Raw genomic sequence first — 24,470 nt, forward strand, 5'->3', positions numbered from 1 at the left:
ACCTTCTCTCCTGTTGCGAAGATGGCCTCTGTTCGTCTTTTTCTTTCTATGGCTGCCATTCGCCATTGGCCTCTTCATCAACTTGATATTAAAAATGCTTTCTTACATGGTGATCTCGAGGAGGAAGTATACATGGAGCAACCTCCCGGGTTTGTTGCTCAGGGGGAGTCTTCCGGCTTAGTATGTCATTTACGCCGATCTTTATATGGCTTGAAACAATCCCCTCGAGCTTGGTTTGGTCGCTTTAGTGCTGTTATTTCTAAATTTGGCATGATTCAGAGTGAAGCAGATCATTCAGTTTTCTTCCGTCATTCTTCCTCCATGACCTCCATATATCTGGTTGTTTATGTGGATGATATTGTCATTACTGGAGATGATCATGAGGGAATCACTCAGTTAAAACAGCACTTGTTTGATCACTTTCAGACTAAGGATATGGGGAAGTTAAAATATTTCCTAGGAATTGAAGTGGCACAATCTAATGCTGGGATCTGTATCTCACAAAGAAAATATGCTCTGGATATTCTTGAAGAAACTGGAATGTTGGATTCTAGACCTGTAGATACACCAATGGATCCCAACACAAAACTTAGTCCAAATCAAGGAGAACCTCTTGCAGATCCTGGTAGATATCGCAGATTAATTGGCCGATTGAATTATCTGACAGTCACTCGGCCAGATATTTCATTTGCCACAAGTATCCTAAGTCAGTTTCTTGACTCCCCATGCGATAGTCATTGGGACGCCGCTGTTAGAGTCCTTAGATATATCAAAGGTGCTCCAGGAAAAGGTTTGTTGTATGAAGATAAAGGACATAACCAGATTGTTGGGTATACTGATGCAGATTGGGCAGGATCTCCATCTGATAGACGTTCTACATCTGGTTATTGTGTTTTTATTGGTGGAAACTTGATATCTTGGAAGAGTAAGAAGCAAAATGTTGTAGCAAGATCTAGTGCGGAAGCTGAATATAGAGCTATGGCACTTGCCACATGTGAACTTATATGGTTGAAGCAATTAGTTAAGGAACTTAAGTTTTGTGAGCCGAGTAAGATGGAACTGGTGTGCGATAATCAAGCTGCCTTACATATTGCTTCCAACCCTGTGTTTCATGAACGGACCAAGCACATAGAGATTGATTGCCATTTCATAAGGGAGAAGTTGCAAAGTGGGGAAATAGTAACAGCCTTTGTCAACTCCAACGATCAACTTGCAGATATTTTCACCAAAGCTCTCCGGGGTCCTCGGATACAATACATATGTAACAAGCTTGGAGCATATGATTTATATGCTCCAGCTTGAGGGGGAGTGTTGAATATTAGATTAGATCTGTTTTGATATAGTTTCCATCTTTAGATATCTGATTCTGATTGGATCTCCTAGTATTAAGGGATCTGATTCTATCTCCTAGTATTAAGGGATCTGATTCTATCATATCTCCTAGTATTAAGGGATTTTATTTCTGTACCTATGTATATATATATTGACACTGAGAGATGATTCTCTCAAGTGAATTCATCCAAAACACAATCCTTGTCTCACTCCATTCGTTTATTTCAAGTTTATCTATGACACTGAAACCATTTATTCAATTCTTTCACTCAAAAAAATAAGAAACTTTATCAAAAAAGGATGAGGCTAAATTATCTTCTATTTTCTTTCGAATAATTTTTTTTTCTTTTTTGACAAGGGAGAAGGACCATAGAAGATTGTTGATAAGAGTTCCCCTATAGAAAAGCAAAGCAAAAAAAAGATTTATTTATAAAGCATAGCTTTTCAATCTCTCAACATGTCTGAAAGGGAAAGTCCTTTATAAAGATCATGAGCTTTACACCAAATAGATTCTAGGCATCTCATCCTATCCTATAAACTTGCTTGTCAATCTGTCGTTGAAGGTACGTGCAGTATGTTCCAACCAGATAGAAGAAGAAATATTACTAACATGGGGAGAAGGATATTACAAAATCCATGGAGGAAACTAACTGAAAGAAATAATTCAAACTATGATTGATTGTGAAAATACCAATGCATGGGCATCTGCAGAAGCATCAGCACGGAGCATTTCCATAACCTGCAATGCAAAATTTTGAAGCTCGCTATCTGGATGCTGATATTTTATGCGCATGGCCTGCGAGAAAGAAATTGATAATAGAATCACTACTTGAACAACCCCACAAGCACATATATTTTATTTCCGTTGTGTTTAATAATTACCTTAAAAGCTATGAAACCAACAAAGGAATCTACCAGCAAACATATAAAAGAATAAATAAATCAAAGATCTCTAAAGACTTCTTCACTGCTAGAGACAATCCCATCCCAAAATATATGAACATTAATTTAAAAAAGGGGGGGGGGGGGGAGATCAATGTTAAGGGATCAAGATTTCCATTTTTGGTTATGGATTTCAAGAAGCACCAACCACTAGCAAATTAATAAGACTCCCATAAAGCTTACAGTCCACAAAAGGATGAATCATACATAGTCTGTGTTTCGAAAACTAAAATAACTGAGTAACAAACAAAACTAAAAGATAAAAACAAGATAGCAAGTGAAGAATCAATCAATGCCCAAATACAATACAGAAGAGTAAAACTGAATATTCCTAAAAAAAAAAATTACTCCTAATATAATTATTAGAACTCCCACATCACTTGGGAATATGACCATGATAACCTTTATAAGTGCTAGGCAACTCTCACTGTTTGCTAGCTTTTAGGACTGAATTCTAATAATGAAACAAAAATGCCATCCAATCTCCAACTATTCACAAGAATGCCTATTAGCTAACTGAAAGCTTAAAAAATCAGTCTCAAGCTTCACCTGTAAAAAGAATACCCAAGATAGAGTTAGGCCAACCCGAACATCCCTAGACCGCACTCCACTTGCTGCAATAGAAGTAGGAAAAGTAAGTTACAAATTTAAACAGCAAATGCAAAGAAATTTAAAATATATATATAATGGAATCATAAAAAACACACGAAAATAAATTTGAGACAAAATGAAAGTTTTCTACCAGTGTAAAACAAATATTGAAAAGCCTCTAAGCCAATTTTGTCAGTCTTGACTTGTCATTTTTGCTTTTAGCTTTGTGCATTTTAATTGGTTAATTTATAGATAGAGAAGATGATAGTATTCATACTCTTTAGGTTACATGAGATTGAGATTATGATAGGTGTTTACGAATATGAATGACATTTTATAATGTTAGAAACTCTTTAAAGGAGGACAGAACTTGCTGCATGAGTAGTTGGGAGAGTACAAATTTGGGACTTTAAGCAAGCCAGGTTGAGAAAGCACATGTTATTCACAAGTTTATTGTAATGGTAGTATGTCATCATATTGGAAAATGAAAATAGGTGATATAGAAAAACACAAACCTTTTGTGAAAGCCAAAGTCAAATGCTTCTGCAATCCACCTTCAAGTTTTTTGGCTTGAGGTAAAGGACCTTTTCCCCTAGGTTGAACCTGGTAAGATATAGAAACAATTATAAAGGATGCAAGAATTAACGAAAAAACAGAGAAAGCCAAAATATGAAAAACCTGTGCCTCAGGATTCATTCCAAGAGCAAGCAAGGAGCCCAAAGTCTCAGCAAAGGCATCTCGAACAGATGAAACAGGATCTTCAAGAGCCTATCAAAAGCAGCAGTGACAGAGACATGTAACCAATAATATAATTTTGCATGTGAAAGAGATGAAATTGAAATAAAAATACCTGCCTTGACACAATAGGAAGCTGAATTGTCAAGTTCTGCCACCCCCAAACCTGGACCTCCAATGGTAGCAAACGCCTTCAAACACCTTGCAGCAGCTATTCTAACGGCAAAGGACTTGTCCCCAGTGGCAGATCTCATTATGATACGGAATGCCTCAGAATATGCTGTTGAAGCAGCACTTCCACCACAGCCTTCCAAAGCATTCTGAAGCATATGCAATGCCTGACGCCTTACAAACTCCTGAAGTTTGAGTGACATCAAAATTTTATTAAAAGAGACTAGAGGGCATGGCATAACAAATTATCAGCGAGATAACTGCCTCCATTATGTGATAAAGTATGCAGAAAGACAAAATCAATCGATAATACAATGAAACAAAGGCACATTACTAATTCATGTATCCTACCAAAAACAAATAGAATATTGAGCAATGATAAATCTAGGAAAGTGGGAGAGTAATGAATAAGTCAGTTAGACTTTCCTTTCGTTGGTGAATACAATTAATCTTAACCAAATTGGCTTTGATTTCCTCTAATTTCACTTTTTCAATGAAACAACTAAGCTATTGGAGCAAAAAGAAGTTTAATCATAAATTGTGATATGCTGGAAATACTAAAAGCATTCAGGCCCTAATTTTTCTGCCCTTGTCTTGATTGTTTGCTAAAGCACCTGCCACATAGCATATGTGACTCTTAGGCATTCTCTATTGCACTTTCTAAGATATGATTGCCCACTTTGATCATATCTCTCTGTGTTGTATGGAGGATGTTAAAAAGAGATTTTCCACTTGATTTTTTTTCTTCTTCCATTTTTGAAATACTAAGTAATGCTTTCCATTTCTTTTATATATCCAGATGACCCTAGTTCAAACTGGCAGAACCAAATCTTTAGTTTGCATTTCATTCCTCTTTTGAACTATTCCTTCTCTTCTAATAATATTCCTCTTTGGTACAAAGAACAATCTTTTTCCTATTTTAAATAAGGGCCTTGAGGGCACTTGTTAAGGAATCAATTAAAAGAAATTCTTCATAGAAAATTCAAGTTTTGATATTTCCAATACATTGACAATGTCTTAAATGCATTAAAAACTTCAAAAGTTACTATTCTTATCTCCTTAACAAGCGCCCTTAGCTAAATCCTTTAAATAAAAAAAATCAACAGTTAAGCCTTGTCCCACTAGATAGAATCCGTTACATGAATTGAGTGAAACCATGTCCATAGTCAAACTGTTAAAATCTAAATCATTTTAAATTATTTTGTTTATATTTGTTTTTCTAAAATCTAAATAAAAATACAATAAAATCCCCAAATGAAGTGGTGTAAATACTGTTTGTAACCCAATGTCAAAATGTTGTGACCATTTTTATCCAATTAACAATTATATAATTTCATTCAATACTTCATTTGGAGACATCTAAATAATACAATGATAAAAAAAATCCAAATAAAAAAAAAAAGAACTCCTTAACTATATACGTATAGTTTGTGTGCAAGAAAAACATGTATCGTGCATGCATTAAACGATGACACAGACCAATATAAATTTTTTTATGCCTTTTCATTAGGCCCTTCAATTAAAGTCCTTACTAATTTAGAATATCTAAAAATACTCACAGAAAGAAAATACCTCACTAAATTTCAAAAGCTTTGTTGCTATGGTCGTTGTTTCAAGTAAACCTGCAGTAATTCTTCTGCCAAAATACTTATACAATTCTCCTAAGCATTGTGCAGCACCTAAAAATTGGTTGAAATAAAATAGTAAAGATAAAACACAACAAAGACTGACACATCTGAATAAATAAATGCAAACAACATTGAAAACATTATTTACAAAACATGTGCAACATGAAAGGTAGATGTAATACCTAATCATGTTAGGAGATTTTATTCAGTCATAATTTTCTTACCTTTAGATTTGTTTTTAATAGGATTTAGTCCATATAGCTTACCATCAGCATGTGCTAAACATACATAAATATATGAAACTAGACAATTTGTTCACTGGACTCAGGGAGAGGAAGAATATTTTAACCAACAATAATATTTCCAAGAATCTTCTGTATCAGTCAGCGTGCTCAAACAATAAATATTGCAGCAATTAATTAGCCATTAAACATTGTTAGAAATGTTCTATTTTAACCAACCAGCAATTTTCTGAGGTTCACTCCTCTTCCCATCAGAAAGAAATCCCTGAAGGCTGCTTGCTCTAGCATAAACTGATATTCCATCTCCCTTGGATATGATCTTTGCCATTGCAACTGATGCCAAGTGACGCACAGGCCGTCGAGCACCAAAAGTGAGCAGGGAATACAATGCATCCTCACACCGTCTTTGCCACAACAAAATATTTTCCTAGAAGATATGATAAATTTTAACATCAGAAAACACATTAAGATTTTTAATGAAAACACAAATCAACAACAACAAATAATATCAAATGAATAGCATCAAACCTTAATTAAAAGCCAATTCTCAAAAGCAACAAGCTTAGCATTAAGTTACTACCTCATGTTATAAAACACACACACACGGCTATAGTTCTCCTAATTTCGTAGGTGTAGTACAATGACTCAGATCAGCTAATTAGATTTAGTTGCAACAGTTTCAGCTGTCATACAAGAATCAGAGACATAAAGATGAATGATAGCACAAGCACCAAGATTCAGTGCTATTTTCCTCTCTCTGAATTCTCCAAAACGCTCTTCTGCTTTCTCTCATTTCTTGCTCCTTGAGAGCTTGCTAATATGCATATGTCGAAATTGAAACTATAGTCCAGCTAATCACAGGGCGACCACATCATACGAACAAAGCAATAACTAACGCAACAAAATGCAGCTCGTTCTCAATATCAAACACTGTCTACTACAGACAAAAGCATTCATGAATTCATATTTCATAACAAACTCATTAAACTAAAAAAGGAAATTCGATCTGCAACAACTTAGTTTCAGCTTATATATACAAAATGATCCGAATGCACACAGCTAACGATGTTCACAAGTGCAGATTAGCACAATCCACTCCCTAACTAGCCATAACTGGCAGTAACAAACTTAATAACCAGCTCCGAATTACATCACACGCGTTAACTAAATGAATCAAGATGAAGTGAGGTACAAAAGGTAGCTGATCTGAGAAACGAAATTTCATAACAGAATCGGAAAAATAAGCAAAAGAAGAAGAGAGGAAGTACCTTGGAGTCTTCGTCAATGGCGGATATGAGATCGGAGAGGAGATCGAAGCAGAGGAGTGGCTCCGGAGATTTGTGAACTGCGGAAGCGACTATGGATTCCAGCTGCGCCACGAGCACGCCGAACCGCGAGAGCGGCGCGTTGTTGTTGTTTCCTTTGTCTCTGGCGGTGTGATTGTTCTTCGCCATTGAAAGGAGCAAATGCTGCTTTTAAGTTTGCGGTTAATCCAAGTTTATGTTCGTCGCATTGAGCTATGTTGCAGAAAATGCAGCCAAGCCTCTCAGCTGAGAATGTTTTTTATGTTTCGCGGTGAAGGAGAAAGAGGGTCTAGAAATACATTATTAAATTGCAAATTACACCTCCGGGTTGGAGCTAATATTTATTTTACACATAAGTAGTAGTTAGCAAAGAAATAATATTTCTTAATTTTATGCGAAATCTTTATTTTAGTTAACCCAATAAAATTGTATCCATCAGGAAAATGAAGGCAATAAACCACATGATAGAGCTTAATCAGTGATAATATAAGAGAAATATTTCTATTTAACATAGTTTAATATTTACATTATATGATGCTAAAATATTAAATATTAAAATCGAAAAAATTTTCAATAGTTTACAGAAGAAAGTTGAATCTAACTTTTTTGAGATAATACTCAATTTAGTCTTTAAATTTGTGTACAAACTTTAATTTAGTCCTTAAAGTTTTAATTGTCTTTATTTAGTCCATAAACTTTGCGAACATGACTCATGTTAATCCTTGAAATAATTTTCAATATATAGACGTTAATAAAATGCTGTCATAGATAGGTAAACGCCATGCTAAACTCTGTAAAATGATGTCGTTTTTTGGTATTGACACTCAAAAACAACATCATAAGTGGTGTTTATTGAAACTTTACCTAACAAAACAAGTGATGCGACATCATTTTTTAGTTATTTGAATACCAAAACTACATCATTTTATAAGTTTCAATATGGCATTTGATTATCCATTTCAACACTCCATTAACATTTTTGAACTAAAAATCATCTCAGAGACTAATGTGAGACACATTTATAAAATTTGGGGGACTAAATAGAGGTAATTAAAACTTTAAGGACTAAATTGAGACTTACATACAAGTTTAGGACCAAATTGAGTATTAACTCAACTTTTTTTTTGTAATTTTTAAACTGTGTCATCAAATCTCTTTTAAAATAATGAGACTATAGCATTTGATTTATCAATTATGTAAAATACAATTTATTTTTGTCTCATAACGAATGCAATAAAAACGAAAAAAAAAATTATATCATTATGTATTCTAGTTCAATCACTTAATATAATGTGACTTATATCTAGTTTTTACTATAATAATAATAAAATTTTCATTATATTTTTAGAAATTATAAATACAAATTCCCCTATAATTCACCTAATTCTACCAAAAAACTCACAAAGTTTTAACCAAATTTATTTTGACTAAACTCTCTAGTCTAGATTCTCAACACTAAATTATTATCTGACCTAACAAAAAAATATATATATTTTAAACTCATGGCACAAAAACAAAAATTACACTAAAAGAGTTTGACATAATCTATAGTTTTTTTCTCCAAATTCAACTTCTTTTGTCTTTTTTCTTACTGGCTTTTACTAATACCTCACTAATACGTATTTTTTCATTGAAACAAAAAAAAGATAAATTAAAAAAGCTAAATATTCAATATAACAACATGAAAGAAAAGATAGATATAGTTTAGAAAGGTTATAAGGTGTACCGGGAATATCAGTGTTCCAATTGTTTTAACCGTTGATCTAAATTATAAAATATATATATAATGTATATTAATTAAAATCAACGGTTAAAATAACTAGAACACCGATATTCTCGGATACACTTGATAACTTTCTTATAGTTTAAAAATTATGAAAAACTCATATATGATAGTTCTCACTCCTTGCTTTTCATTTTCAGCCAATTACTCTTTTTTGTATAGAAGTAATGCTTTCAAAACTTGAAGTTGTCATTGGTAACAAGACGGCGTAGTCCTTGTCTTCTTCTCCTATAATTAGAACAAAATCGCAGTGGTAGTGGAGACACAAAGTTGTAGAGGAATATTTCAGCTGCAATAGAAAATTGTACTTGGGAGGTGTTTCGATGATTACTTGAAACGGTAATTTTGGCCTGAACATGCATAAGGTCCAGGTTCCTTCTAAGGCAGCATCCAACTTGTGCTGGTGTCGAAGTGTCGTTATCCGAGTTCCTCGTGATGAGGTGGGAGTAGTATCTGTAAGAGATTCAGATACTTAAGTTAGTAAATTTTTAGTAGATTAGAATGTGAATATACCTGAGCGTGTCAATGTATTTATAATAGAGTCGATAACTATCGTTTTGGAATAGTTCCACTTTTATTGTTGGTGCATCACCATTTCCTTTATCTTGAGAGTTTGTTGAAATCTATCTTTGAGTGAAGATGAAGATAATAGAAGAAATTTGGAGAGGCAATTACTTAATTAGATAAGTAGAATTGAACTTTCTTATGTTGTCCGACCTCTTAGAAAATCAAATAAGAGGAGATTCTTGGTGAACCTTTATACTTAATAGATCTGACTTTGTGTTTTAAATCAAGATATAAACAGAAGGAGTGCTTTGCTTGTTGTCCTATTTGCTACTTTTTCTTTTGTTAAAAGTCATTTATCTTTGGTTGTACTATTTAAATCAGTACCGTTGATTTTAATTTTAACTTCAAATTTCATCTTTTTTCGTCCATCAATTTGATGAAAAGAGACACCGATTATTCTTTTGCTTTTACTCAAAGAACTGCATCAGTTCCATGAATGCTTGTTTGTTGTATTTAAGGCGATACAAGGGTCCATTAAATCTGTACAAATAACACCATTGATGGGTTGCAATTTTTATCGTTAACCACCCATGCACAAAATGCACTCGTCAAACAAATACTTGGATTTTTTAAATCCAATCAAATATGATATGTTTGTTATCATCAAGACTAAATAAAATTATTTTCTATAATTCAATATTGAATTATGAGAAATTTAAAGTTGTCGATATGTTTTATTTTTATCTTATTTTTTAAATTAATACGAGTCAATTTTTTTAATAATAGAAAATTTTATTCTCTAATTTTTTAGAGTAATTGTTAGTCATAATTCGTAAGTTATTATATATACAAAACGATATTTAAAATTTCAACACTTATTTAAACAAATAAATAAGACGAACACTCAATCAACCTAATTATATATATGACACAATGTATTGTAAATAAATTAATAAGTGATATTCAATACACTTAGTTCACATGTTTGCACCTCATTTTTCTCTTTACTACTGGACAACTCACAACCAGAACATAGTATTAAGAATAAAAATTTATTTCATTTGAGTTTTTTCTTGATTATGGCCTTAATTCTTTAGAGTACGACTCCAACTAAATGTGTATTATTAATTCTCATTGTTAAGAAGTTTGATAATGATAATTTTATATATGGAGGCATCTTGCATAGCTCACAAATCACAACATTAGCTATGAAATATCATCTTGATACTTTCAATGTTTCTCTGTGTTGTTTTTGTTATTAAATTAAAAAATGATGCGACTTAAAAAAATTGATGCAACACTATAAACATCCATTGTTTTTAGATACACTTTAAGAAACTGCTGTATGCAAAAAATAGAAATAAAAAAGATCTCGCATTCAGTATCTGCTTTGTTATTTCTATGACTACTATGCATTTATTTTTCAAAATTTGGACTAAAATATTTTCTTATTTTTCTGTCACCTTTCGTGTTTAAACTTTAAAGTTAAAAAATGGCAATTGAAATTGGTAAAAAATACTAACTTTGTTGCATTTTTCCTTGCTATTACTATTGTTTTCTTTTAGCCTTTTAGGCGTCGTTCCTTTAAGATATGTGCTCAATTTATGGGCAGGCCCGGGAATTAGATTCTTTATCGCAGCAATCTCTTTCTTGGCCCAAAACTTGAAAGATGAGAGGGAGCTGATAAAAATGATAAAATGAAACCAAAAACTCATCAGACCCACCAAAAAAACATAGAGCTCACAAATGAGAGGGTCTTGACCCAAAAAAAAAATAGATCTCACAAACGAGACTGTCTTGACCAAAAAAAAAAACAGAGCTCACAAACGAGTGTCTTGACCAAAAAAAAAAAAAAAGAAAACAGAGCTCACAAACGAGTGTGTGAACTGTGAAGTGATGAGTGGTGAGTTCCAGAGAGTTGAAACTTGAAACCCCTAAAAAACCCTCTTCCACCTCCTCCATTTGTATATTGCTTCTACTTCAAATCACTGCACTCACTCACTCGCCCTATACATCAAATCACAGTCGAAAAGGGAAAACAAAGAAGCGAAAACGATGTCGCTGCGAGTGCTGAACCCTAACGCCGAAGTGCTGAACAAATCTGCGGCACTTCACATGAACATCAATGCCGCTAAGGGTTTGCAAGATGTCCTCAAGACCAACCTCGGCCCCAAAGGAACCATTAAAATGTATACACTTCTTCTTCTCTATTTCTTCTGTTCCTTTTTCTTCTCTCATTTTCATTCTGTTCCGTCATTCGTTCGTTTTCAGGCTCGTTGGTGGCGCCGGAGATATTAAACTCACCAAAGATGGCAACACTCTCCTCAAAGAGATGGTTACCTTCTTTTTTCTTTTCATTTCTTTTGTTTCGTTAACTGTTTTAGTGTTCTGATCTGTCTATACACGTTTGAGTACCTTAGCTTATTTAAGTTCAGATTAGCTCACAATAGAAAGCTTTTCGGTGCAACTTTTATAGATTCCATTTATCTTTCCTTATATTTTTATTTGCCAGAACACTGATGATGTTTGATTTGCTGTTGTGGGTGCAGCAAATCCAGAACCCAACTGCTATAATGATTGCTAGGACGGCAGTTGCTCAGGATGATATTAGTGGAGATGGCACCACTTCCACTGTCATCTTCATTGGTGAACTTATGAAGCAATCCGAGCGTTACATTGATGAAGGTTAATCAGTTTTCTGATACTCTGATGCTTGTAATTTTACTCCCAAATGGCAATGAAGTTTTGGTTGCACACCTGGTAACTTATTGTGTGTTTGTAATGAAGCACAGTGGATTTAGCTCTTCTAACTATTGTGGTGAATTTTAAAGGGAAAGATATTAGATCTCAATAGTTTAATTGAAAATGAAAAATCATTGTTTAGATTATTTGAAACGATTTGTGGTGCTGACATTTATATCTTGCATAATTTCAAACTATTAGTTTTCTTGTCAACGGCTGAGATCATTCACTTTTTCACTTATCTTTTGAAGTGCACTTCAAACATTTGAGGAAATCAAATCCACTACAGTTTTTGAAGTACTTTAGCTTGTACTGCACCTGAACAATGTGGTTTAACAATTATTCAAGGCCTTCTCTTTCAATAAGAAAAAGATAGTTCACTACGGGCAAGGTGATATTAAATGTAATCATATACGGTATCCAATAAATAAATGTAATCATATACTATAAAAGGTTTAGTGGCAAAGAGATGTCCTTTAAAATGTGTGTGGAAGTACCTAATTATTTCATTTCCCCCATCACTCCTTACAGCATGATTAAGATGACTATTTGCATCTTCTAGGTATGCATCCACGCGTGTTGGTTGATGGTTTTGAGATTGCTAAAAAAGCAACCCTGCAGTTCCTTGAGAAGTTTAAGACTCCTGTTGTGATGGGTGATGAGCCTGACAAAGAGATTCTCAAGATGGTAGCAAGAACAACAGTAAGGACAAAGGTAAACCATAATTTGTCTTATCTTTGTTTTAAGATGACATTTGGTCATATTACAGAGCAAATAAACAATAAAATACTTTTCATTCTCAACATAACAGTTATATATATATATATATATTTTTTTTAATTAATTTCTGTAATGTTTGCAGCTTTACGAGTCACTTGCAGATAAATTGACTGATATAATTGTGAATGCGGTGAGTGCACTTTGAGTTGTTAACATTTTCAATCCTTGTTTATAAATTAAATATGATGCATTTTAGTTTATTTATTTTGCTTGGTCATTTGAATAAGCAGATTTTGAGTCTCACTGGGCCTCCTACAATTGAGTGTTTAGTGAATTTTGGTTTTACAATGATAGGTTCTGTGCATTAGGAAGCCTGAGGAAGCAATTGATCTTTTTATGGTGGAGATCATGCACATGCGGCACAAATTTGATGTTGACACACGCTTGGTATGCATGCATGCTAACTATCATTGATTATATTTGTTATGCTTCATTTGTAACATTGCCCTTTAGGTGCTAATTTTACCTTTGCAGTTCATCAGATCAATATTTCTTGCAATCAATCAGTTGATTAAATGGTTTTTATTTTTATAGGTTGAGGGTCTTGTCCTTGATCATGGTTCTAGGCATCCTGATATGAAGCGACGTGCAGAGAATTGCTACATATTGACTTGCAACGTGTCTTTGGAGTATGAAAAAAGGTAATCAAGTGAAATTGATATTAGTGATTATGATTTATCAAATTGTGTTTCGCCAAACTTACATGCTTATGCCCACCTTCATATAATGAGTTTTTCCTCTACAGTGAGATAAATGCAGGCTTTTTCTACTCAAATGCGGAACAGAGGGAAGCAATGGTTGCAGCTGAAAGGCGTTCTGTTGATGAGAGAGTTAAAAAAATCATTGAACTGAAAAATAAGGTAGATATGTAGAAGGGACTTTCTCATATATGTTGGTACCTATAGTTTACTTTGTAGCCACAAATTTTTGTCTCTGCTGTAATGGCATTAACTTTAATTCCATGATTCTGCTCTTCTCAAATTGACCCCATACTTCTGTATGCAGGTTTGTTCCGGTAATGATAGCAATTTTGTTGTGATCAATCAAAAAGGAATTGATCCCCCATCACTTGATATGCTTGCAAGGGAAGGAGTAAGTAAAAAATTATTATCTCCAAATTTTTTCTCCATTTATTTTAAATTTTACCAATATTGTGAACATAGCTCTTTTCCCTCTTCTTTTAATTCTTTACTGTTTTTTTAAAAACCTTGTGTATTCTGTCTGCTGATTGATTAATCTTTTACTCTAGATAATTGCCCTTCGGAGAGCAAAGAGGAGAAACATGGAAAGATTGGTTTTGGCCTGTGGAGGAGAAGCTGTAAACTCTGTAGATGATTTGACTCCAGAATGTTTGGGTTGGGCAGGGTTGGTATACGAACACGTTCTTGGTGAAGAGAAATATACATTTGTGGAAAATGTGAAGAATCCTTCTTCCTGCACAATCTTGATTAAAGGTACACTATCTATGGCTCCTTGATTTTAAACGAGTTTGTTTTGCATCTTTTTTGTTCATCTTTCTAGCATTTTGTTGATTTGGTTCTGCTGGTGGATTTAAGATGAGATAATATGGAATAATGTTGTACTTGTACAGGTCCTAATGACCATACAATAGCTCAAATTAAAGATGCTGTTCGTGATGGTTTGAGGGCAGTCAAGAACACCATTGAAGATGAATCTGTTGTTTTGGTAAGATTCATTCCCCGCTTAAATCTGTTATTTTGATTCCTGCTCTTGTATATTATAATATTATAACCCCCTCATGTATGCTTGAGTTGGATCTAAGGGGAAATGAATATGATTTTACGATATCTTGGGCAAAAGTGTTTTTTATTTGCCAGTCATTGATTGAATAGTTCTGAGAGTTTTATTGTTGCTTTTAAATATTTGTGATTGAATCCAATTGTTTGGAGTAGTTAATGAACGGAATGAAAGATTTATAGCTAAATTCATGTTGATAAAAGGAATTATGCTTCTACCTTTTTATAGTAGTATTTCATAGAATTCATACCTCCTACAACACAACTATGATTTGCCAGTTCGTGGTTATGATTTTTATGATAGGCTTGACATGTATTTACTTGTCATCTTCAGGGTGCTGGTGCATTTGAAGTTGCTGCTAGGCAATATCTGATTAATGAAGTTAAGAAAACAGTCCAAGGGGTAATACAAAATCTCATGTCTTCCAATTATGTACTGTTCTTCAATTATCACTTGCATATTCTGATGGTGATGCTTATCAACTCAAAACAGCGAGCCCAACTTGGTGTCGAGGCTTTTGCTGATGCACTTCTTGTTGTGCCGAAGACGCTCGCAGAGAACTCCGGACTTGATACTCAAGATGTGATTATTGCCCTCACGGTATGCCTTCCGCTGCTTTTTCACGCTTGTCTTCACCTGAATGTTATTTTTTTAATATTTATTCTGTAGGAGCGAGATTTGTATTATTGTTGTACATGTTGACTGCTGTTTCAGGGAGAGCATGACAGAGGGAATGTTGTGGGATTGAGCCAGAACACCGGAGAACCTATTGATCCTCAAATGGAGGGTATTTTTGACAACTACTCTGTGAAGCGCCAAATCATAAACTCAGGGTATGTTTGAACTTTGCTATTGCTCATTCTTTGGATTAAGATATAATGCATCTATTATATCCTATTTTATATTTTCAGAATGGGCAACCATCTAAAATGTTCTTTATGTTTGCACCAGTTTGTTTACAATTAAATTTGATCAAGTAAATGTCTTTTGCAGGCCTGTAATAGCATCGCAGTTGCTATTGGTGGATGAAGTAATTCGTGCTGGACGGAACATGCGGAAGCCAACTTAGATTTCTTTCTCACCTGAAGCTTCTCTTTCGAATTTGGTTGTTATTTTCCTGAGGTGACAACAGCTATCGTTCGGATTGTTTTGACTCCTTCCGCTCCAATTTTAACTTGAAAATGAACCTATATTTTGTTTTGATTTGGTTGTCTTTTTTTCCCTAAGATTTTGTAAAATATAAGATTCTATTGTCACTAAATGTTGGATCTCTTAAAATCTGTAAGCATAGTTTTTTATTTTATTTAGTGGAAGTGAATTTCACTTACAAAAGTAGCTTTGGTTTCTGGGGTTTTTGTCATTTTCATTTTGGTCTTACAGTTCACATTGCTCAAGCTACGACATTTTGTTCCAAAATGGCAATAATCTCGTGTTTCTATAATACAAAGCATTCCAATCCAACTATCCAAGTACTAGAAAATCCCAATCGGCTTCCAATACAGAGAAACTAGTTTAACATGTGTTTAATGTAAAAACATAAAAAACAAGAAAGCCAATTTGTTTCGGCTAAACGATGAGTCATGAGACAACAGCTCTGTCTGGATTATTCAAGCCACGGAGTGCAATAAATGCATTGGAAAGCTTTAAACAAAGGAATCAAGACTAAAACTCAATATATCTATTTCCCCTCAAATAACCTCTCAAGTCCTGACTTCAATTCCTTCGACTACTAGAATATTTCATGCGCAAGAATCATCAAACATTTTGGAAGTTCTTTCATTCTTGTTCTAACTGAATCCAAATTTCTGGAAAGTTTACAAATACAACGATGGTTCGAATGCACCAGCTTAATTGAGCATATGACAATCTTTGGCACTCGCATCAGCATTTAACTAGGCTAGACTCTAGCAGTGCTCTCCCCACCATGTTGTAGCATGTAGTCTTTCTTCATTTCCTCCAGAACTGTATCATTAGTGCTGTGAAAAATAGAACACAAAGAAAAGGGTCCATCACTACATTTACGACACTAGAATCTAAATACAAGTTGATGATAGTGCCACAGGAAAGAGCCAATGACAAATCAAATATGCAGGAGGAATGAGTATTGCTTGTGTTTAGAACTAAACAAAAAATAATGCTTATATCTCTATTCGGGCACCCGACCAACTGCGTGTGATGTATATCGAAGAAACACATCATTCTAAACCATAAAAGTAACAGTTCCAAAAACACCTAACCAATAAGTTGCTAAGAACTCTCAACTTTGGGCAACTAATGCAAAACGGAGTGTGCGATTCAGGCAGTAGGGAACTTGATTACATATACTTCTAAACCATAAAAGGTGTTCAATATTAATGGAAAGGTGAGCTTGAAAAATAACATTTTTAACCTTAATGTTAATAACCTTATGTAGTTAGTTTTCCTTCATGAGCCTTGGAGGTGAAAGGTCCACTTCCACTGTTCGTAACTGAGTTACAAACATTCTTAAACTTTGCATATCTTGTCTGAACAACGGAATAACTAGATGGAAGATGCAAAACAAGTTAAGAAATATCCAGAATCCGAATCATATAACTAAATGGCTTTCCTTGACATTAGAATTAGATACGCAAATATAACAAAACAACAACAACATCCACACAACACTTTATCGAGAGAGAGAGAGAGAGAGAGTTACAATTGATGAAGACAATCATTCAATTCTTTAGCTTGCTTCCGACACTGCCAAACGACAGAGATGGTTTTTCCCGAGGCGCATTGAGCATATTTGGAAGTGTATTGATCACACTCTTTCAGGGCCTTCTGCTTCATTTTGCTGCGCAAAGCTGCACAAAAACAACAAGAAATTCATGAGTACAAAAAAGCGTACAACTGCAAATTGATTATGAAAAAATTAGGGCTTGGAAAAAATATGCATTAGACCTTCTTCCACTTTCTTCTTGACATGATTCTCTCGCGCCTCTTGTACGTACCCCATTCAGATTCCTCCTCTTCTTCTTCGTCAAATCGCAGTAGCAATCCCTCAAACTCGAAGAAGAAAACGACCGAGCACCTAGCTAGCTGCATAGCTCTCTCCTGCTCCCAAACGGGGTGGCCCAAATAGTTTAAGTTTGAGGCCCACTATGGCCCAAAATAAAAAAGCCCAAAATGTGAAGAGCCCAACAACTACCTACCCTGTGCTGGCTTGCTTTTTGGTAGAGCGGTAGGTACTAGCTTCACTACATTGAAGTCACACGTGCTTTTATATAGGTTTGTAATGATCGAAGAAGAAACTGAAGGGAAGGGATCATGTCGGAAGAAGCTGTAGTAATGGAGAACAAGCAGGTTATATTCAAAGGCTACATAGATGGAGTTCCTCACGAAACCGACATGGAATTCAAGGTCTCCAAAATAGACCTCAGTAAGGTTCAGGGATCAGGATCAGGATCCATCATCGTCAAGAATCTTTATCTCTCTTGCGATCCTTACATGCGCGGTCGCATGCGTGATTTCCGTGAATCTTATATTCCCCCCTTTGTTCCTGGCCAGGTGAATCAGCAAGAGCAAACTATATATATATATATGATTTGATTTTTCTTTTTCTTATCTGGTTCAGTGAGTATAGTATGAGTAGGAGCATACGACACGTGTAGGCAACAAAAAATAATAGGAATTATTTACAGGATTATTGTTGTTACTATTATATAACAACTAACAAGAATAGCATGTGTATTTTGATGATGAAGGCGCTTGAAGGATTCGGTGTATGTAAAGTTATACACTCTGATAATCCGAATTTCAAGCCTGGGGATTACATTTCTGGATTTACGGGCTGGGAGGAGTATAGTTTGATCCAAAAAACTGATCAGTTGAGAAAAGTCCAACCAGATGATCACATTCCTCTCTCCTTCCATGTCGGTCTTCTTGGTATTGTCACACTTTATCTGCTTCACATTATTTATTTCTTTCTAGTGTCTTTATCTTAAGAGAAAATGACAAATAGGTCCCTCACCTCCTTTTGTTCCACAACATTTTTGTTACTGACCATTGAAAAATATTTTTAAGTTCTAACCTTCACAAAATTTGGACGGATCCTAAACCCTGACGGAGGCATTTAGACAGATCAGTCTTTGACGGAGGCATTTGCACAAAGGGACTGATCCATCCAAGTTTTATGAAAGTCAGGACTTAAAAGTATTTTTCAATGGTTCAGGACAAAAATATCCGTAGAACAAAAGGTCATGACCTATTTGTCCTTTTCTCTTATCTTAATTGGATGCTTTCTCTTCTCTTCTCTATAGGACTATTGTTGAGGTTCCTGTTTCAAAACTGTAGTTAGGGAATAAAATTGTTGAGGAACTGGCTTCCTTTTAGTTCTGAAACCACCTTGTATATCATCTGGCTATAGTATACTGGAGTTGTGTTTTTCCTTCATTCTGATTTATTTATGGCAATGAAATCAAATTTTGCAGGAATGCCAGGGTTTACTGCTTATGCAGGATTCTACGAGGTGTGCACGCCGCAGAAAGGGGAATATGTTTTTGTATCAGCTGCATCAGGTGCTGTAGGGCAGCTAGTAGGCCAACTTGCCAAGCTTCGTGGCTGCTATGTAGTTGGAAGTGCTGGCTCAAAGGAAAAGGTAAGGAAGTGCTGCTATCGATTATGCTATGTGTATCCTAAAATTAGCCACCAGTATAAAATACATGTTGTAATACAAATTCGCATTGAAAATAAATTATACCACACATGTATATATACACAAATACATTGGTGACTGATTTTAGTGGCTGATTTTGGTAAATAGTATTTTTGATATACTATATATAGTTTAGTTGAGTTGCTTTTTGAATCTGTAATTAGGTTGACCTCCTAAAGAACAAGCTTGGATTCGACGAAGCTTTTAACTACAAGGAAGAATCGGACCTGAATTCAGCTCTACGAAGGTATGCATGAGTCATTTGTGTTAACAGAGTGATATATGGTGGAGGTGATTCTGAAAACTTGCATTGGTGGTGGGTGAATTGACAGGTATTTTCCGCAAGGAATTGACATATACTTTGACAATGTGGGTGGGGAAATGCTTGATGCTGCACTACTCAACATGAGGATTCATGGTAGGATTGCAGTTTGTGGGATGGTGTCTCAGCAGAGCCTTTCTGAGCCCAAAGGGATTTACAACTTAATGAATCTTATTATAAAGCGCATCAAGATGCAGGGGTTTTTGCAGAGCGATTACTTGCACTTGTATCCGCGCTTCTTGGAAGACGTTTCCAGATACTACAAGGAAGGAAAGATTGTTTACATTGAAGACATGAATGAAGGCTTGGAAAGTGCTCCATCCGCTTTTGTTGGACTTTTCCTTGGCAAGAATGTTGGCAAACAAGTCATTCGTGTCGCCCATGAATGAATGATCACTTTTCATGCTTACTATGTTGTAATCATATATATATTCATTGAAAATTTGTTGGGTGAACTTGACCAGCTGAGAGAGAAACAGAGATTCTACCATGCTAGCAAAATTCTTGCTCCATAGTGTGTGTAATGGGGAGTGGATCTTCTCGAGTGGAGAAAAAACTAGATGGTGTCAATTGTTTAATATCACCTTTCATTGTTCTCTCTCTCATATTTATTTTTAGTTCCATTTATAAAATTAATAGTGAGATATCACACTTTATCTCAAGTGTTAAAAAAATTGAAAGGATCCATTTCCTCTGTAATGTGTTATTGTCTTTTATGCAAAGCCTTATTTTCTCAAGTCGCTACCAAAAAATTGTTGTGTATTACCTTTCATTGAATGAGCTTGATCTTCGCACATGAAGCTTTGAAAGTAGTAAGTTTTCACAGTTTTGTGTAATCAGAGATTCAGAGTATAATTCGTTGAGTGCTTGAATAAAGTTTTTAGGAAAAATCAATTAATTGTTCACTATTTTTTCCTAAAGAGTGTAGATTACCCAATATTCATCTATAGAAAATTAGAAATAGGTAACAAGTGATGGCTTGTTTAAACGATTTATCATAAATATCCTCTAGTATTCTTGTATATTCTTTTATTTTTGGTCAATTAATATTCTTGTATATTCTTTCTTTCTTTGTTTTGGTTTCCCACGTATTCCTTAACCTGACAGGTTAAGGACCCCGACATTTGTTTAAGCGGACAAGTGAGTTGGTTATTTTTTTTGTTTTTGGGGCAGTTCTTTTTATGTTTTTGGTCAGAATATGTTCTTCCATTCTAATTTGGACTTTTGGCTACACTTCCAGAACTTGATCCAATGAAGATGGGCATGGCCGCTATGGCCATATATGTTTTATAGGCTTCAGGAATCAAAACTGAAAAAGACTTTTTTGTATTTCTAAAGTCCAATTCTCAACGGGCTAGCAACCTTTCTAGCCTAGGTTGTTTTTGGGATAGAACAGCTTCGGTAGTACACTTCAATTTTAATCACATCAATTAGTTGAACATCAAGATCAAGTTAAGACTTAAGAATTAACACGAATTTGAATTCTCTCCATTCTTTTTTGTCACTTGATAATAGGATAAAGTATAATTTCTCACCATTAATTTATAAGTGAGATAAAAAAAATAAAAAAATCATTAAAAGATAAATCACACTTTATTTTTTCAATTGAAAAAAAAAGCCCTATATCATATCATACTTTTCGTGCATGGTTTTATTTGAGTCAAAAGTCCTATATTCACAATGCACATTCTCGAAGCTTGTTGTTCATACACCACCCAAATTGAAGATTTTAGCATATCACTAAATAAATGAATATTGATAACTTAAATTTTGGTCGTTAGTCAATAAAAAATTAATAATTCCCTTAATCTATTAGTAGGAGGAGGCAAAAAAATGGATGGACCCTGTGAGAAGAGACAAGACCCAACTCACTTGCTTGGCTGGCTTTTCGGCCATTTAGGAAAATCCAACATCGCTGATTCTTTGACCCAAAAAAAAATCAAGAGAGAGAGAAAACGGTGACCGGTGATAGAGGATTAGCGGGTCAACAGTCAACTCTTCAATGGAATCTCCGCCACCCCCCTTACGTGTCTCTTTTCTAATTTCAAAATCAAACGCACGCACTCTCTTTCTTCATAGCAGTTTTTAATTTCAACTCTCTTTATTAGGGTTACGGTCGTTCTCTTTATTTGGCTCTTTACCTCTCGATTCCCTTTGTTCTTCTCTGGTTCCATTCCCCGAGATCTGCATCTCTAGGTTTTCATTTTCTCACCCAAAACCACTATTATTATTATTCTGTTTAGCTTCTCTAAAATCGAAAGTAATTTCCGTACAAGTTTAAATTCACCTTTTTGTTGTTTCTCGTTCTGATTTCATGTACTGAGACTCCATTTTGTGGTCCTGCGTCTTGATTATTCCGAACATGTTTGTTTCCCCTGGAAAATTTTCGAAAATAAAACCGGATAAAAAAATTCTGAAATTCCGGAAAAAATTTTGCGATAATAAGTAGCTACTTGTTCTCACATTTCTTTTCTTGCTTTGTTTTTTTTTTTTAAATTAATTTGTACTTTTTTAGTTGCAGGAGTAATCGTTGAGAAACTCGCGAACTGAAAAAAATGGCGGAATCATCTCGCGAGGAGAACGTGTACATGGCAAAGCTTGCGGAGCAGGCGGAGCGATACGAGGAGATGGTGGAGTTCATGGAGAAGGTGGCGAAGTCTTCTGACAACGAAGAGCTGACGGTGGAGGAGAGGAACCTGCTGTCAGTTGCTTACAAGAACGTTATCGGTGCGAGGAGGGCTTCGTGGAGGATCATCTCGTCGATTGAGCAGAAGGAGGAGAGTAGGGGAAACGAGGACCATGTTGCAACCATCAAGGAGTATAGGGGAAAGATTGAAGCTGAGCTCAGCAAGATCTGTGATGGCATTTTGAACCTCCTTGAGTCCAACCTTGTGCCCTCTGCTACCACCCCTGAGTCCAAAGTGTTCTATCTCAAGATGAAGGGTGATTATCATAGGTACCTCGCTGAGTTCAAGACTGCTGCAGAGAGAAAAGAAGCTGCTGAGAGTACTTTGTTAGCGTACAAGTCTGCTCAGGTATATTCATGTTACTTTCATGATCTGAGGAATTATTATTTTTTAGAGCAGTAATCTTTGTTTGTCAATTATAAACCTTAATTAGTGTGCGACTTGTGACTGTGCTGTTATAGCTTTTGTGATTGTTTAGATATTTTAATGGGATAGTAGTTGTTTCTAAACTCTAAATGTGTGATTCTTTGATGCAGGATATTGCTCTTGCAGACCTTCCTCCTACTCACCCGATAAGGCTGGGTCTGGCACTCAATTTCTCTGTGTTCTATTATGAAATTCTTAACTCACCAGATCGTGCTTGTAATCTCGCCAAGCAGGTATTGTTTCTGCCCGCTGTATGTTCTATTGTAAATATAGTCCATTTTCGAACATAGTTTATAAAGAAATCAGAAAACCTGCATATCAAATGTAATTGTAAGCTTTTTAGTGAGAAAATGCAGTACTCTAGTTCTCTTAGTAGATTGAATTTTGCATTTTTGTATTCATTTCATTATTATTTGAGAATGTTGATGCAGCAAGCAGTATATTTATCTTAAGTGTTTCCTAGTTGCATCAATATCCCATTATGATGATGATGTGTCTAAAAGCTCTAAACTATACACCGTTTTTTCATGATAACTTTGCTGTTATTCCCTGCGAACTCTTATCTGTTCTCTTTAGTGACTACTTAAAACGCTTATATGTGGCAGGCATTTGATGAAGCAATTGCTGAGCTTGACACCTTGGGTGAAGAATCATACAAGGACAGTACCTTGATCATGCAACTTCTCAGAGACAATCTGACTTTGTGGACATCTGATATCACGGTCTCTCTCTCTCTCTCTCTCTCTCTCTCTCTCTCTCTCTCTCTCTCTCTCTCTCTCTCTCGTGTGGGTGTGTGTTTTTACACTGAATATTTCTTGACTTGTCTGTGGTTGCTAAAGATTAACAACAAAATATATTGTCTTTTCAAATCTTTATTCAAAAGCAAACTTGTTCTATGGAAGAGCTTGAAACAAATTTAAACTAGTTTAGTTGTACAATTTTGTATTTTAAATAACTTCTGTTTTGAGCATCATTTCTGTATCAAGCTTTGTTCCTGGCTTGCTGCCTTGTAGTAGTGCCTAGGTGTTAGGCTCATTTCTTATTGACTCGCAAAATTTCATTCTTGAACTTGCCTCAACAATGAAACATAACATTCCACATATTCTTACTGTAGTTATAATGGATTACCTGTGTTTGTCTTAATAATTTATGTAGATCTTTGTGTGCCCCTGCACACATGCATAGTAATAGTAATTGCAATTGACAGTATCTCAATCTTCTCTGTCAATTCTCATCAATTTGAGATAGTACTCTATGTTCGTTTCTCCCAAGTTTTTTAATTTGAATGTGCTCTTAATATTTCAGGATGAAGCCGGAGATGAGATCAAGGAAACATCTAAGCAACAACCAGGCGAGGGGCAGCAGTAGCATGGTATTTCATGGGATACGCAATTCTGTACTTCACTGGTTAATATAGATTCCATCTGGGTTGCAATAGTAGGATTGTATTTACAGATTTCTATCACTTCAAGTACGGGTTGTGCTTGTGGTTTCCAATGTTTCAATGAATTCATGTATGTGTTTTTTATTGATCAGAATATGTGTCTTGGTTGTTTAGTAATTTACTCATTTTCGATGTTTTTAAATAGAATGTTTGGCGTTCTTTTGATATCATCGTTCACCTATATTGCTGCATGTTCTGGTTGCTAGATCACTTATCGGGTGCTTCTGTTGTATCAGGGTAATATTGTTTTACCAATTCAGATTCTGAATCCACTTTATGGTTAATGTTATAAACACAGATAAATCTGTGCATGTCATGCGCCGAGTGATTTCAACTTTGCGGTGACTCGAGAAAATGTCAAATGTTTGGAAGTAGTTAATCAGATTTTTATTTGGAGGATC

At 35.0% G+C, this 24,470-nt stretch overlaps 5 protein-coding genes across 9 annotated transcripts in view; 3 read left to right on the top strand and 2 right to left on the bottom strand.

The window, feature by feature from the left end:
- Positions 1-7,274, bottom strand: part of LOC112798267 (protein SWEETIE-like) — a 28,341-nt gene extending 21,067 nt beyond the window's left edge. For 2 of the 4 annotated variants that reach the window (XM_072215669.1, XM_025841517.3), the window contains exons 1-8: positions 6,910-7,270; positions 5,861-6,068; positions 5,344-5,450; positions 3,716-3,956; positions 3,544-3,633; positions 3,381-3,468; positions 2,824-2,888; positions 2,024-2,128 (exon numbers count right to left, since the gene is read on the bottom strand). In XM_072215669.1, coding sequence (XP_072071770.1) covers positions 2,024-2,128; positions 2,824-2,888; positions 3,381-3,468; positions 3,544-3,561 — 276 coding nt within the window. In that variant the 5' untranslated portion in view covers positions 3,562-3,633; positions 3,716-3,956; positions 5,344-5,450; positions 5,861-6,068; positions 6,910-7,270. Of the gene's footprint in view, positions 1-2,023; positions 2,129-2,823; positions 2,889-3,380; positions 3,469-3,543; positions 3,634-3,715; positions 3,957-5,343; positions 5,451-5,860; positions 6,069-6,909 lie in introns of all 4 variants that reach the window. The other 2 variants (XM_025841512.3, XM_025841511.3) reach the window with 2 other exon arrangements.
- A 3,793-nt stretch (positions 7,275-11,067) lies between these two features.
- LOC112798268 (T-complex protein 1 subunit zeta 1) lies at positions 11,068-15,847 on the top strand. Its single transcript, XM_025841518.3, has 15 exons — positions 11,068-11,424; positions 11,507-11,570; positions 11,785-11,920; positions 12,540-12,691; positions 12,840-12,887; positions 13,052-13,144; positions 13,292-13,398; positions 13,503-13,617; positions 13,763-13,849; positions 14,007-14,211; positions 14,349-14,443; positions 14,849-14,917; positions 15,008-15,115; positions 15,230-15,348; positions 15,509-15,847. Exons 1-15 carry the CDS (start codon positions 11,291-11,293, stop codon positions 15,582-15,584), a joined length of 1,608 nt encoding a protein of 535 aa, XP_025697303.1. The 5' UTR covers positions 11,068-11,290; the 3' UTR covers positions 15,585-15,847.
- Positions 15,848-15,918: 71 nt separating this feature from the next.
- On the bottom strand, positions 15,919-17,698 carry LOC112798271 (uncharacterized). Its single transcript, XM_025841521.2, has 3 exons — positions 17,438-17,698; positions 17,193-17,340; positions 15,919-16,491 (listed from the first exon to the last, which is right to left on the bottom strand). The coding sequence occupies exons 1-3, from the start codon at positions 17,490-17,492 to the stop codon at positions 16,413-16,415; spliced, it is 282 nt and encodes a 93-aa protein (XP_025697306.1). The 5' UTR covers positions 17,493-17,698; the 3' UTR covers positions 15,919-16,412.
- Positions 17,699-17,778: 80 nt separating this feature from the next.
- Positions 17,779-20,249, top strand: LOC112798270 (2-alkenal reductase (NADP(+)-dependent)-like). The gene is made up of 5 exons (XM_025841520.3): positions 17,779-18,043; positions 18,241-18,421; positions 18,967-19,133; positions 19,355-19,437; positions 19,523-20,249. The coding sequence occupies exons 1-5, from the start codon at positions 17,804-17,806 to the stop codon at positions 19,899-19,901; spliced, it is 1,050 nt and encodes a 349-aa protein (XP_025697305.1). The 5' UTR covers positions 17,779-17,803; the 3' UTR covers positions 19,902-20,249.
- Positions 20,250-21,347: 1,098 nt separating this feature from the next.
- On the top strand, positions 21,348-24,234 carry LOC112798274 (14-3-3-like protein A). Of its 2 annotated transcripts, none has more exons than XM_025841526.3 (5): positions 21,348-21,708; positions 22,034-22,547; positions 22,736-22,858; positions 23,231-23,347; positions 23,931-24,234. In XM_025841526.3, exons 2-5 carry the CDS (start codon positions 22,068-22,070, stop codon positions 23,991-23,993), a joined length of 783 nt encoding a protein of 260 aa, XP_025697311.1. In that variant the 5' UTR covers positions 21,348-21,708; positions 22,034-22,067; the 3' UTR covers positions 23,994-24,234. The 2 variants fall into 2 exon arrangements, with proteins under 2 accessions (XP_025697311.1, XP_025697310.1); XM_025841525.2 differs by having other exon boundaries at positions 21,357-21,708; positions 22,028-22,547.
- The last annotated feature ends 236 nt before the right edge of the window (positions 24,235-24,470 follow it).

This window comes from Arachis hypogaea, chromosome 14, assembly GCF_003086295.3.
Source record: "Arachis hypogaea cultivar Tifrunner chromosome 14, arahy.Tifrunner.gnm2.J5K5, whole genome shotgun sequence".
NCBI classification, from domain to species: domain Eukaryota; kingdom Viridiplantae; phylum Streptophyta; class Magnoliopsida; order Fabales; family Fabaceae; genus Arachis; species Arachis hypogaea.